The sequence below is a fragment of the Tetrao urogallus genome (assembly GCF_951394365.1).
Source record: "Tetrao urogallus genome assembly, chromosome: 3".
NCBI lineage: Eukaryota > Metazoa > Chordata > Aves > Galliformes > Phasianidae > Tetrao > Tetrao urogallus.
This window is the reverse complement of record NC_136815.1, coordinates 30,410,449-30,425,096: the sequence shown is the minus strand read 5'-3', so window position 1 is coordinate 30,425,096 and position 14,648 is coordinate 30,410,449. Positions and strand designations below refer to the sequence as shown.

The following is a 14,648-nucleotide window of genomic DNA, read 5'->3' as shown; positions in this document are numbered from 1 at the left end:
TGGCCTGTGACTTTTGCTGGATCTGTTGATTCTTCTGTCAGTCCTGGCTTGTTCTCTGACTGATTAGACTCACTCCAGATCAATGGCCAGAGTTTTGTGATTTAAAACAAATATTTTCTTTTGACACAGGTATGAGGTAGCTACACTTCAGAGTCTCATTATTCTCATTATTCCTTTTTCCAGCTACTACAGCATCCTAGCTATTACAGCATCCTGATTTATTTTTATTTGCATGTTTTATAGTGTCCTGTTAAACAACAGCTGAAATCTGTGTGGGGTGTATGTACTCTGTCAGGGAAATTGTATAACGCTGAAGTCATAGAATCATAGAATGGGTTGGGTTGGAAAGGACCTTATAGTTCATCTGGTTCCAACCGCCCTAACATGCACTGTACTCACAAAATGTTCAATGTTTGGACTCATTGCTCCAGCATGAATTGCGTGGTGCAGCTTCTCTGCTAGAGATTGCAGTGAAGAGCATGAGAAGAGGTCACAGAGCTAGGGGGAGGGGCATGGAGTTCATTAGTAGAAATTTTATAGATTTTTAAGGTTGTTGTCGCTAAGAAGTATAACCGTGATAGATGCAGCTTTGAAGGTAATAGCTGACACTGAGTAGAACTTCAGTTGTTCTAATCATTAACGTGTTAACTGGTCACATTAATCTCCACCCTTACTGACTTTCGGAAATATATCATCCGATTAGACCTATCCATAACATCTGAGTTCTCCTCTGGTATGATGAGCTTTGTGAGAAATTCATTGTAAAAACATATGAGAACTATTAACTAACTCACCAGTAAAGGTGGACTAGGTTTTCATCGTTTGATTGCAACTTCTCTTTATTATGTACAGGAAACCTTGTGAGCATGTGAAATCAAGCCTTAACAACAGTTGCTTCTGTTGAGTCAGCCCCACTTGCCTTCTATATTCTTCTGGTAATTGTATTTTTAGTTTCTCTCACTTCCTCATTTCATGCAGTTTTCTCTTTCATTTTTCACTCGTGACATGAGCTGTGCTGTCTGGAGAAGATGTAACAACGAAGGCAGAAATTCTTTTTCTTCATGAAATTTATGATGAAGGTAACTGATAGCATTGTAATAGGATTAAGAGAATTAAGAGAATTTGACAGAATAAAACAAATATTCCCCGGAGACGTGTGACTGAGGATGACTGTGCTGAATTTTTGTTCCTCCTTCCCCAAAATGAAGCATTCTGCCCAATACCGATCAAAATAAGTAAATATGTTTGAGTTTGTCTTTTTCATGTTGTTCACTCCTGGAGTCAGTGGATTTTTCTGTACATCGTCAGATCTAGAACTGTCGTATACTTTTTGTGGTAAGTAGAAACTAGCTTATTCTTTTCTTCTGGCCTGTGCACAATAATTACATTAGCCTAAGGCAGTGTGAGCTTTCTCTTCCATATGTTTCTTGGATGAATCAGGCAAATATAAACAAGAGTTTCAGCTGTTGTATATTTCTGTTATTAATCACCCTATTATAAGAATTATCCTGCATAAATGTAAATATTACTTCAGTGGTGGCTTGCAGTAGCTAAGAAGGAAGGTGCTACTCAGTAGAGAAAGCATGAGGCATATTTTGATTCAGGAAAAACTGGAAGACAGGGGTTTTGAATTTTGTTTGGAAGTTCTGTATTGTATAAATTACCCACACTGATTTAACTAATATTCTACACTCAAAATATTGAAAAAAAAAAAGCTGTCTATGAGATGGTATGAGGCTGGCGGTCAGTGCAGCTTTGGGGCAGCAAGATAGGCTCTCTCGTGGTTGCTAGCTGTTTCTGAGCAGTAGGCCACAGGATCCATGTAGTTCACTGACTTTTTTCATCAGTTCTGCAGCAGTGAGGTTGTGAGGGCCACGCAGGTTCTGTGTGCACACATATACTCAATGGCAGGAAGGTAGGAATTTTAGGAGACAGATATTTTTCAAGGAAAGAAACATGTCTATGTGCATTACCAGTGTGTATCACCTGTAAAATATCTATGTAAACTAAAGCATGAGAGGGAATATTTACCTTGGGTACTTTGCTTTCCATTAACACCCATTTAAAAAATGTAATGAGTCTGTGTCAGGCCTAAGCTTGCAAACTGAGCCTTTGAGACTACTGTGTGTTTTGTTCTCCATTTCTCTACCATAATTTCCTGTACGCAGTTATGATCAAAACATGACTGCCAATTACCAGCAGTCAGACAGTCCTTTTGCACAACCCTTGCTCGAAACCACAAAATAGAAGACAGAGCTCATTATAAGTCATGATGAAGTCACTGTTGCTACCTGAGGTGGCCTGCTAGCCTTGGGCGACATGCTAGTATGGATAATACACAACTAGCAGAAGTGGAGACATTTTTATCAAAGGATCCTGATGGCATAATGCTAATGTAAAGTGTGTGGCTTTGAAAAAGAAAGAAGCATATTTTTTGCCTGTTTGAGTGCAAAATGTTATTCATTCAACAAATGACTTTTCTTACTTCTCAGTCACAAAGTAATATGATGCTCCTTTTTCACTAACCATGTAAGCAATCGGGAATATCGTCTGAAAAGACCTTTAATGTTTACTGCAAGTAAGTAGATTACACAATTGTATAATATATACTTTATATTAAATTTATTTGTATTGTGTTTGTGTTTACTGTAAGTGTATACATATGTATGTTTTTAATAATTCATTGGAGAAATCTATTTTCACGAACATGAAATCATTTTATCCTGTAGATTCTTCAGCTCATTATTTCAAGTTTAATGTGACACCCTGCAGCATGCTGAACAAATCCATCTGGCATGCTGCTGTTACCTGGATTCCAAGTGAGTCACTATAGCCTAGAGAATTATATTGTCTGAATGGAAAAAAATAATAAAAGTGATGCAAGCAAAAAACTGCCTCTTCATCCTAAATGTCAGTGTATTTAAGAGATACCTTTCTGTGATTAGCAGTGGAATAGACAAACTACAGCAATGGACAGAAATGATGATTTCTAAGCAGTTTGTGAAGATAAGAGTGTTTGAAATTGACTGGTTTATGCAGGTTCCGTAGCTCAGTACACTGACTGGCATTGCATGTGCCAGTTTGAGGCAGCTCAGGTACTTCTAGAAAAAGCAAACAAACTTTTGCTGCATACAAGCTCTTCTGGTCTGAAAAAGACCCAAGGTATTTTAAGGAGAGAAAATATCCATGTACATCAGGACTATGAATATGCATACTCCAGAACCTGGAAATATGTAATGAAGAGTGTATGTGTAAACCTAGCTTTGAACTAAACTTTAAACCAAGTTGTCAAATTGTGTAATGAAATGTGTACAGACAGTGCTTTCAGACACGTAGTTTGATTTTTGAGCAGTGCTGTGTGAAGCCTTGAGTTGTACTTGATGATCCTTATCCCTTCCGACTCGGAATATTCTGTGATTCTATTAGTCTGTGAGCTGCATCTTAAGCTTCACCTGCTCTGTAAAAATTCTGAAGCTGTGGTAAGGTTGCTTCCCTAGTAAGATAACCTTATGACAGCTACTAGCAATCTGGACAATTTGTTTACAATACCTGCCTAAAACTCCATGTGTGGAATCTCTCAGGGGTGAGCTATGGAGCTAAGTGAACACTGCTGTCTTTGCTGAAGAAATTGAAAGAGATTTTGAAATTTGTCACTAATATTTCTTAAGACTGATGACTTTTGGTAAAAGAAACAAACTTTTTTCTGGAAAGAATGGTTTTCAAGAAATGCGTATTTATTAGTTTTGAGGGACTCTAAAAAAATCCAAATTTCAGAAAAAAATAGTTTTTTAGTCTAAATAGTATGTCTGCATATGTATTTTTTCCTCCCTACCAATTACTTTTTTTCTTATTTGCAATATCTTAACTAGAAAGTGATGTTGCCTTTTTGAAGATAGTCTTCACAATCTGGTATGAAGGTGCCAAAGCGTTGCACTGGAGAGAAGTTCTTTGCAGTGGAACTGATGACGAATATTCTCTGTGTGGAAAGCTGAAAGGAGGTCAGTGGGAAACCGTGTCTTGCAGGTTGCAGACTGTGGCATAACCTGGCCACTGGTTCTTGCTACCAAGCAAGATTTCTGAGAAGACTAACTGATCAACCCATGCATATAGGATTTTCTCTTTATGATCAATTCATCTCACTTAGAAGGAAAACCCAGAAACATTAAGGTGAAGCTTCATCAAGGTTAGCTGTGCTATAGCACTTCGGCCTTCACTGAAGTGTCCTTTCTGTCTCTGGGACCTCTGGCTTCTGGAAGCAGCAGCTTAAGGCACTGAAGAGTATAATACTTCACCGTTTGAGAGCAAAGCGTCTAATCAGAGCTTGCACACTGGTGCACTCTACTCAAGTCACATGGGCCAATGATTTCACCCCTCACCTCATCATTCAGGTGGCAAAATTTAGAGCAGGCAGTTCTCTGGTGGCATAACTCTGCTAAGATTGAGTGTTTCCAAATTATACTCTTTAATGTCTTTATAGTGTTGTTTCCATCTCTGTAAATTAGGATTAGTAATACTCTTGTATTATGACACTTTTATTGCAAACATTTCTAAAATGACATGGAAAACTACACTTGACTGGACTGCACACAAAGCTGAAGAGGATCTAGGGTCACTACTAACATACAGGCAGTTAATTCAGGTAAGAGTCTAGATGGTGTTTTAGAGGTACTATCTATAACCACATAAAATGTGTTTTATTAGAGAAGAGTCAATCCTCTAGTTCAAGCTAACCAACATTAGCATGACAAAGTCTCTGATCAGAAAAATTCAGGATATCAGTTCTCCAGATATGTAGTTCATGCTTTCCTTTCTTTTTTTCCTTTATTTTTTATTTATTATTATTATTATTTTTTTTTTTTTTGGAAGTGAATTTCAGCTCTCCTCTGTTAACAGTTTGTCTGAACTACTATTACAAGTTGAATACAGTAAGAAGGGGTTTGTAGAAGATGTTGCAGTAGCTTCCTATTTGATTTATATTTTCTTGCACATTGTCTAGGCAAGCGGGCTGAGTTTTAGGAGAATAAAGAGGTGAAGGTCTTATGCCTGGAAGAGTAAATGGCATTGGTAGCACTGCTGATAGATATGAGAGATATGCTATAGTGCTTTGAAGTTATTTATGAAGTTTCACTGATGGCTTTATGTTTAAGTAACAGTTTATATTGTGCTTATCTGTTTTACAGAAACAACTGAAACAGAATTTGACATTAAAGGTAAAAGAACATCGTTTCCAAAGGTACTTTTCATTTTATTCAAATGGATAGTAATGTTAAAATAGCATACATAACAGAATTGTACAATTACACGATCATTGAATCATAGAACCAACGACTCATTTGGGTTGAAAGGGACTTTAAAGACCATCTAGTTCCAAGTCCCCTACCATGGGCATGGATGTATTCCACCAGACCAAGTTATCCAGGGCCACATCCAACCTGGTCTTGAACACTTCCAGGGATGGAGAATCTGCAGCTTCTCTGGGCAACCTGCTCCAGTGCCACTACACTCGTAGTGAAGAATTCATTCCTTGCATCTGACTTAAATACACTCTCTTTTAGTTGAAAACCCCTCCTCCTATCCTCTCTGACATTCCTTTACAAAGACTCCCTCCACCTTTCCTGTAGTCCCCATTTAGGTACTGAAATACCACAGCGAGCTCTCCCTGGAGGCATCAGCCCTCTTCAGCCTGAACAAGCCCAGCTTCCTCTGCCTTTCTGTGCAGGAGAAGTGCTCCATTCTTATAATCATCTGTGTGGTCCTCCTCTGGACCACTCTAACATGCCCATGTCTTACATTTATATATTTTCTAGAAAGATAGGTTCAACTGAACTGTAGAAAACAGCAAAAGAAAATGTCAGAAAACTTTCTTGTGCTTGAGGTGACAAGTCCAGAATGGCAGCATCTTTGAAATTCTAGATGTGTTCAGATTATTCTTCCTTTATTATTCCTCTATTTTATAAATGACCAAAAGTATAAATTTAATGTAACTTTAATTGTTCATTTTCATTTGGTAAGTTATTCTGTTTCTTGTTACCTTTTTTAATAGATCCATTCGGATTCTTTCAGCCCATTTCACCCTTTTTCTTTTCACATGCTCATCTGTTCATCCCTGAAACTCTTTGCAAAGTTTTGGAGAGGAATAACAGTATCCAAAAGAAAAAGCAATGCTTTGGCGTTAAATCAGGAGTAGCAATTGTCCTCAGTGCAGCCCAACACCTTCCTCATCAACTTAAGCCTTTCCAAGGCTAACATTAGCCTTAACAACTCTATTTAACTCCGCAAATGTCATCAAAGAGTTTCAACTGGCATAAAATCTTCAGTCTCCCCTTAAGGCAAAGTTCTTGGGCCCCTGAGGAGGTTGGACATCTGAACATCTCTTCCAGCCTCAGAGCTAGTGGTAGACAGGGAGTGTTTCTGCTGTAAGTCCTCCTATATTTAGGTGTTCATGGTTTACCTGATGCTTCCTTATGGCTAATCACATTTTACCGGCAAGCAGAAACTCTTACAAACCTCACAGTCTAGCACAGTTACTAGCTTCTAGTATCAGAAGAGAAAGGCTTCAAAGGAGGTAGAATGGGACCTGAGTTCAGCAAGGGCCATGATGATGTCTTTTGTCCTGATGTATACTAATTCTGCTTGTGTAAAGTTGTGATGAGTTGCTAGACAACAGCTAGATCTGGAGTTGTGCTGCTTAATGGGTCAGACTGCAGGATATACACGGGCAGAACTGCGGGTCTGGAAAGAATGTCCAGCTGACTCAAACACTCCAGTGTTGCTTACAGTAGTGGTCACTGCAAGAAAACATGGATGAATTACAGCTGGGCTGAAGGTGCAGGTTTGGACAAATAGAATCCTGCTTGTCCAGGAGCAGTTGTTCTATGAAAGGAGGTGAGCTGAGAGCTGCTGAGGACAGCTGAGCCACCACTGCCTATGCTGTGCACAGTCAAGTCATGCAGTGCAGAGCTGATCACTGTGACCAGAGGTCTCTCAAGGCTCTGGTACCATGATTTAAGATAAAGCCAAAGGGTCACTGGGCAGCTTGAGACCTCAAGGGGCCACTGTGCCAAGAATGGACAGCATTATGCACTAATTTCCTTGTTTTCTTTCTGGATTTTAGGGATATTATACAGTTGTTTTACAAGCATTCTCTGATGTTTCCGAGCAGAATATTATCATGTGCTTGAACTTCACCATGATAGTGAAACAAGACCCTTTCTGAATTCAACAAACATTTCAAATAAATCCAGAACTCAGAGGCTCCTTCTGCAAACAACTGGAATCCATCTTACAAAATATAAAGCAGCTTTCCTGAGGTAGAACGCATCAAGTTCTGTGTGGAAAGCAACATGGAGTTCTTATTCCATTTATAGCACGGCTGTGATCAGATGCTCAGCCAATATACGCAGCTTCTCTTGGAGCTGGGCATCCCAATAAAGTCACAGAATAATTGCAAATGGTCAGATGGAGAACTGCATTTCAGAGCTGTGCCTTCAGTTATGGAAAAGCCAAGTACTTCAGACTATGATACATTCATTCAAGAATTTTTGAAGATTTGAAGAACAAGAATTACAAGTATTCAACTTGAAATACAACAGTATTTCATATGGAAGAAATGCTTCTCTGTTTTTCCCTTTTAACAATAAATTTTTTCGTACAATCAACTTGTGAAATGACTTTTACTTTTGGTCGTTATCCTGATGTTCAACTCCATCTGCTACAGAGCTGTAGCAGAGGAGCAAAAGGTTGTTATGCGGCTGATGTTGATAAAACCTGAAGTGAAGAGTGTTTCCAGTTACACCAATCCAGCACAATTGAGTTCACCTGTCCAGAGCTATAACTACCATGACAAGGTTTTATGTTGCGTTGAGCAGAGAACTGGGCAGAGGCTCCCAGGCTGTCTCCTTCAGAAGCAGGAGGTCCTTCAGCTACAGGTTGAACTTTTTCTCAGTTACCAGAAGCATGTTGAAAGCTCTTTTCATACTCAGCTTTTAGGCTTAGTGAATTAAAGCATGTTTTGTTTTGTTTCGTTTTGTTTTTCCCATTAAATGTGCCCATGGAGAAGCTGTGCACACACTGGCCACTGGGTTGTGCTGTACCTGGCAGATTGCTGCAAAACGACCAAAACCATGAAATCAGAACTAACCAGCTCTTTCAGGCTGCTCAAAGTATGAAAATTAGTGGAAGTAAAGCTTTTAATCTCACTTCACACGGAGAGAAATATTTAAAATTGAGGACCAGGAAAGGAAAAATTAAAAAAAGAAAAAGAAAAGGGGAGTTGGGGTGAAGCATAGAAATAAAAATACTAAAAACAGTTTCAAAATAGCTAGTTTGACAATCTAAGACAAAATCAATAAAAATATAAGAAGCAAAACTGTGTTTTGGCTGGAAACAAGAAGCCACAATTATATCCAAGCGGCAGTAGGAAACATCTGAGATGCAATCAGTCCTCAGACCATGTCAGGATCTTCTGAGCACTGAGTGTTACTGCTTAAGATTGATTCAGGTTACTAGAGCTGTAAATAGTTTCCTCTTAACCTAAAATGTCAGTTAATATGCAGCCAGAAAGAATGATAACCAAATTCTACTTTTCTTCTTCTGTTTTACTTGTTACTATTACCTGTCCATGGAGCAATTTCACCATGATGTCCTCTTGTACCCTTTTTCACGTGTCCAACAATAGCAAGACAAAACCTCAAAAACGTTTTAGTGTCAGTGTTTCAAGCTCACTGTTGTCCTGAATAATTCTGGATGTTAGACTAAGCGCTATGTTTATTTAGTAACAGATACTAAAAGTGGGAGAAAAACAACAGTAACTTGGAATCAAATACATGCCCCATGTTTTTTCATAAATCTGTGTTTTAATACCTTACAGATGTTACAGAAGTTTACAGTAGGTAGAGGTAGAACTAGTGTTTCTGTATCTAAATAGAGATATTTACAGATAACCATCTGTGCTCAGCAGCTTACGCAGCAGACTTTTATAGTGTGGCTCCAGCTGAAGGGCTATGGTTACACATGCCAGCAGCTAGGATTGCGACATAGAGTGCAGGAGCCACAACTTGATAAAGCAAAGACCTTCCCAAGGCCTTAGGCCTTTCTTCTGCCCATAATTGAATGTTTCCACTCACTGCACCGTTGATGACGGCTGCACTGTGCTCCCTCCTGTGAGGAGGAGGCAGAATTTCTGTAGGGTCAGGTTCATACAAGCAGCATGCCCCAGTGTCACCCAGGCACTGCAGTGTGGATGGGAAAGCTGAAAGCAGAACTTTGCTCCCGTACTCCAGGCAGAGTTGCTACAGCACTTTTCTGTGGGTGCCTGTAGTTGACAAAATTTGTTATTTTACTTGCTTCCCTTCCAAACTTTTCCTAACACACTGTCAGGGCTTCCCAACAAAGAGGAGTCTTTTAGGACCAAGGAGATTGCTTGGATTCAGTAATGAATCACAGAACCATAGAATCATAGAATGGCTAGGGTTGGAAGGGACCTCAAGGATCATGAAGTTCCTACCCCCTACCATGGACAGGGTTGCCAGCTGATAGATCAGGTAATAGATCAGGCTGCCCAGGACCCATTCATCCTGTCCTTAAACACTTCCAGAGATGGGGCATCCACAGCCTTTCTGGGCAAGCTGTTCCAGCACCTCACCACTCTCTGAGTACACAACTTCTCCCTGAGATCTAATCTAAATCTCCCCTCTTTTAGTTTAAAATCATTCCCTATCATCCTATCATTATCAATCTACCCTTGTGAAAAGTAGATTTCCCTCATGTTTATAAACTCCTTTTAAATATTGGAAGGCCATAATGATGTCTCCTTGCAGCCTTAAACAAGCACATTTCCTTTAGCCTGTCTTCATAGGAGAGTTGTTCCAGCCCTTGGATCATCTTCATGGCCCTCCTCTAGACCCTCTCCAAAAGCTGCACGTTTTTCCTGTGTCAGGGGCCACTGACCTGGATGCAGTACTCCAGCTGGGTCCTTATGTGGGCAGAGTAGAGGGGAATAACCACTTCCCTCTCCCTGCTGACCATCCCTCTTCGAGTGGAAACCAGGATATCGTTGGTTTTTCAGGCTGCAAACACACACTGCTAGCTCACAGTTTTTCATCAACCAGGACTGCCAGAGAAGACTGAGACAAAGAACTCATTGTGTTGAGTCATTGATAAAGATATGTTTTAATTTTTCCTTTTTCTTCCATTTATTGGGTCAGCAAACTTTTGATCCATTTTTTTTTTTCTTCATCCCCTGGCTCAGTCCTGGCTCAGTCAGAATTTGAACAAATTCTGTGTAAAATAAGCCATTCACTGAGTACTTTTGCCTTCAAACATTCAGTGAGAACCACAGATTCTGACATATCTGTACTTTGCCAAGAGTTCCAGTTAGCTGTGCAAAACTCCCTGCCATAAAATTAAATTAATCAAGGAAGGCCCAGTGTGCAGCTACAGCATGAATCCAACTCTGAAATACTTCACAAATATCTCCTTTTTCTCTCCCTCATTACTGTTGTTTTTAAGAAGCTGTCAGGATTTGCTGCAGATGGGAAAATAGCTTTTCTTCACCCCCTCACCCTCTGTCGCCAAATATGTAATTATCAGAAGAAGCAGTTCCTGTAAAGTGTGTTTTTCAGGACTCTTTCTGAGCGGTGTTATTATTTGATAAAACAGAGAAGCACAGATAATTTTACACAAGGGAAGTCCTGCTGACCATGGTAACACACAGCTGCTGGCACCACTTGGGATGGGGACAGAAGGAAAATTCTACATAATTCAGGTATTACAAAAGCATAGCTTACTCCTCAGGAGGTTCTGGGAGGCAAAAGCAATCATTCAGCCACCATCTAAGTTGGCTGGAGAAAAGCACTCACTGTCACCCTGAGCAGATAAGCTGTACTGTGCCTGGGTGAAGAGCTGGACATGGTGATGCTGGAGGTAGGTCCTGGTCTGCGCTAGAGGCATTAAAAGGGACACACAGCAGTGTTTTTCCATTTTTTTTTCTGCAGAAAATGCTAGTAATTGCCTTTGGATTGCCAGTGTGACACACTGGGCTGAATAACGTCAGCTGCTGCTTCTGCCCGTGTGAGCCTGCCAGCATAGCGAGCTCAGGGGCAGCAGATGGGGATGTGACATTTGTAATGGGAAGGGATGAGCAGGGAGAGCTGGCGTGCTCAGAGAGCTCAGGGAACAGAGGACAGCGAAAGGGGCTGTGGAAGATCTCCTCACTTGCATTAGAAATGAGTGGGCTTTGGCAATCCCAGAAAGCAGTCCCCGTGCACACACATCGGGTCTGTGGATCCCAGACACGGCCTCACTGTGCGCCTGCTGTAGATGGGTATGTCTGTAACCTCCTTTGCCCCACATACATTTTTTACTGGCAAGAAATACTGTATATATATATATGTAAATATATATATATACAGTATATATATATCTATATAAAATATATATGCTTTATATACATGCATATATATGATATACATATTTGGCCCAATAACTTATAACATTTTCCCAAAGCTTCTGCCTGCCTTTTTTTCTTTCTTGGGCTTTAGCCTAAATAGCTACTAAATGTGCTGTGTTTTTAAAATTAAATTTCTTACTGCCGTAACTAAGAAAGCAAGTTCTAATAGCAAGCCTGGCTCTTTGCTCAAAGGACAGAATGATCACTTTCTAAATATAAAGGTCTCCGTCTGGCCCTGTTTTCCCCATTTTGCACAAAGCCTTCATGTACAACAGAGTAGATAGTTTTTCCCAAAGTGTAACTTCTGTTAGCCAGGAGCATCCACTGACGTTTTTGTTCTCTGGCATGTTTGACATCTCTCCTGCAGAAATACTTCAGTATGGATTTGGAAGTTGGATTACTTCGTGTATACATTGTTTTCAGTCAGAATCCATTTAGACATCTTATTTATTTATTTTTTTAATATTTCATATAGTGACATAGATTACCAGTTTCAACAAAGGAATTAAAAAAAAAAAAAATCCCTATGACAATTAAAGATATATACAGAAAACACTGCAAATTTTCATTATTAGTCTGCTGAAAGTATAAGAATTGAAAAAACCTGCCCTTAATTTTCAAGATACATAAAGGAGTAAATAATCAAAGACAATGCAATGCATTCAGGAGTAAACCGTTGCTCACTTTGACCCTAAATTAACTCTATTTTTGGATGACTTTATTTCACCACTGAATACCAGCTGAACAGACTGTGTGGCATTGAAGAAGTCTGTCCCATGCCTGGGACGTTTCGTACAGTGCAATTTTCCTTGTTTCTTTAAAGCTTGGAAAAGTAGATGAACAATCATCATTAATGAAAGTTGCACACATGACTGTCAGAAAAACAGACTGCCACCAGCAATATGCATTTCTGATTCTCGTGGCTGCATATCAGTGACTCTGGCTGCTACATAGACAGTTGCTCTCACTTATAAATGTTTGGGAGATTTTAATATTTTAATTATGGAGGAAAGGAGTTCCTAAGAGCAAACAAAAGAAACCTGAAGAAACTGCTTGTCTAAAGCAAAACTGGTGGTCAGGGTTGTTAGAGTTAGGGTAGTATGGGCAGGTTGTTGTTGGATTTGATGATCTTTAAAGTCTTTTCCAACCTGAGCAATTCCATGATTCTGTGATTCTAAATATTAAAGTAGAGAAAAAGTACTCACAGATGACTAATAAGGTAAAAAAAATGAAATACACCACTTTGATAATTAATTTCAGAATGTTATCTACCTATGTTGATGAAATAACTTAAAACTAGTGGGCTCCAAGTTGCTTAAATTTGAGGAGTAGTGTTGTTCAGAAGTTAGTAATTTCAAAGAAATTGTCAAAATTGTATGCTTCAGCAACAAGTACATTTTTTCTGTTTTATGTTTTTGTCATATTAGTACTATTCAAAGACAGACTGCACCAAAAAAAAGTCATCTTGATTTTGTTGACAAGGTTGAAGTCAAGCTGCGATTATTATACTCATATTTAGCTCTACTTGACAGTCTGCTATGCCCAATAGATGCAGATGCACAGCCCAACTATAAGTGATGTTATATACCTCCTTCTGCAACTTGTCTGTAAAAGGCAACATGAAGACTTTAGGAACAGTAGGAAACAAAATGACCTGGGGAGCAGACCAAATCATGTATATTTTTTTAACTTCTCAGTTTATATAAAGGAAAGGTTTTAATAAATATAACTGATGAGTCCTCTTTGCACACTAAAATTTAATCCACATGCTGCCTCCCTCCATGGAGAGAGGCAATCAGAGATCCACAGGGTTTGCTCTGGGCTGAAGATGGAATTTGGTCACCTGAGCATGGAACTGAAGAACAGTTCACAGCCCATTACGACTCGCACTAGGATTTTAGTGAAATTTTCAGCCTGATTCACTACCTTCTGGTGAGCCCTAATAGAACAACAAATTGTAGAGGAGATACTCAATGACATATTTTTATACGTATTAATCTTATTGTGGTCATAATGGAAATGATTTTGACTGTAAATGAGAAATCTGTGATAAAACAAATGATCTTTCCTTCTAGGATGGAATTGATTCTATTATAAATGTTCATTGATTCACAAAGCTTGAGCCTGAATCCCTGTAAACTGAAAAGGAAGCAAGGGAGGGAATGCCTCAGCAAAGTCTACAGTAGCTGTCATTCTTGGGATGGAGCAGAAACATGACTGCTCTGTGTTTCAGTGCTGCTCCATCAATAGTGTCAGCCAGTCCTAGTGACATTCTGCTCCTTCACCAAAAATCAGTGTTTGAAGGCAGAAAATATTGAGTAAAATGATAAACATATTTTAATCTTTGAACATGTGGAGGAAAATAAGTAAAACAATACAGGTGGGGTAAACAGTTACATAAAATATATAATCAAATGCAGATTGTTGTTTTAAATATTTATAGATAAAACACTGCAGTATCAGTGAGTCAGACAGCAATATTAGATTTACTGGAAAGAGAAGACTTTCTTTGAATGTTCTGTCAGTACAACAAGGATGACTAAGACACCATTTTGTGAGAAGAGCTAAAATTAAGCATAAGGTCAAGGTATTTAGCAACTACAATTATAATGATCAGTTTGTTTGTTTTTAATATTTGGATTTCATTAGTGTCTTCTGAAAGTAGCTTGTAATCAGGGTAGCTGCTTCCCTGATTGTTACTGTATAAATATTTATGAAATTAGTAAAAAAATATTTTAAGTATTCTTTGAAATATTATTAACAACCAGATTCAAAGCCCATAATAAGCATCAAGCCCCAAGAAAGTGACCCCAAAATCCCTAAATTTTGTACTGGGCAATGAGATCTTTCGACATCTCCAAAGAGCAGCCTAGAATTGCTACACTGCCAGGTGACTGTGGTTTGGAAGAGTGTGAGATATCTTTCTGCTGAGGATGGCTGGCAAACTGCATTAATTCTTATTTCCCACTGTGACTTCCACTGTAATCCATTAACAGCCTGAAAATCATATAGCACAATACAGTGAGATATATTCCAAAATCTAAGCAGGAGGATTTTGCTGTAAAATCAAGCTGTAAGTGGAGCCAAAGGCCTGTGATGGGTCTTGGCCCTGTAAATTGTCTTGATGCTTAAGCTGATGTTACATAGATTTGACATCAAATTCAGCCTTTTTTGCAATGCTGTTACATGTTTCCGAAGG

The 14,648-nt window shown here is 39.1% G+C and overlaps 1 protein-coding gene across 1 annotated transcript; it reads left to right on the top strand.

The window, feature by feature from the left end:
* Positions 1 to 1,241: 1,241 nt before the first annotated feature.
* Positions 1,242 to 7,216, top strand: LY96 (lymphocyte antigen 96; the record flags this gene model as incomplete). The annotated part of the gene is made up of 5 exons (XM_079533348.1): positions 1,242 to 1,335; positions 2,730 to 2,819; positions 3,870 to 3,998; positions 5,181 to 5,233; positions 7,115 to 7,216. 5 exons carry the CDS (start codon positions 1,242 to 1,244, stop codon positions 7,214 to 7,216), a joined length of 468 nt encoding a protein of 155 aa, XP_079389474.1.
* Between the last annotated feature and the right edge of the window lie 7,432 nt (positions 7,217 to 14,648).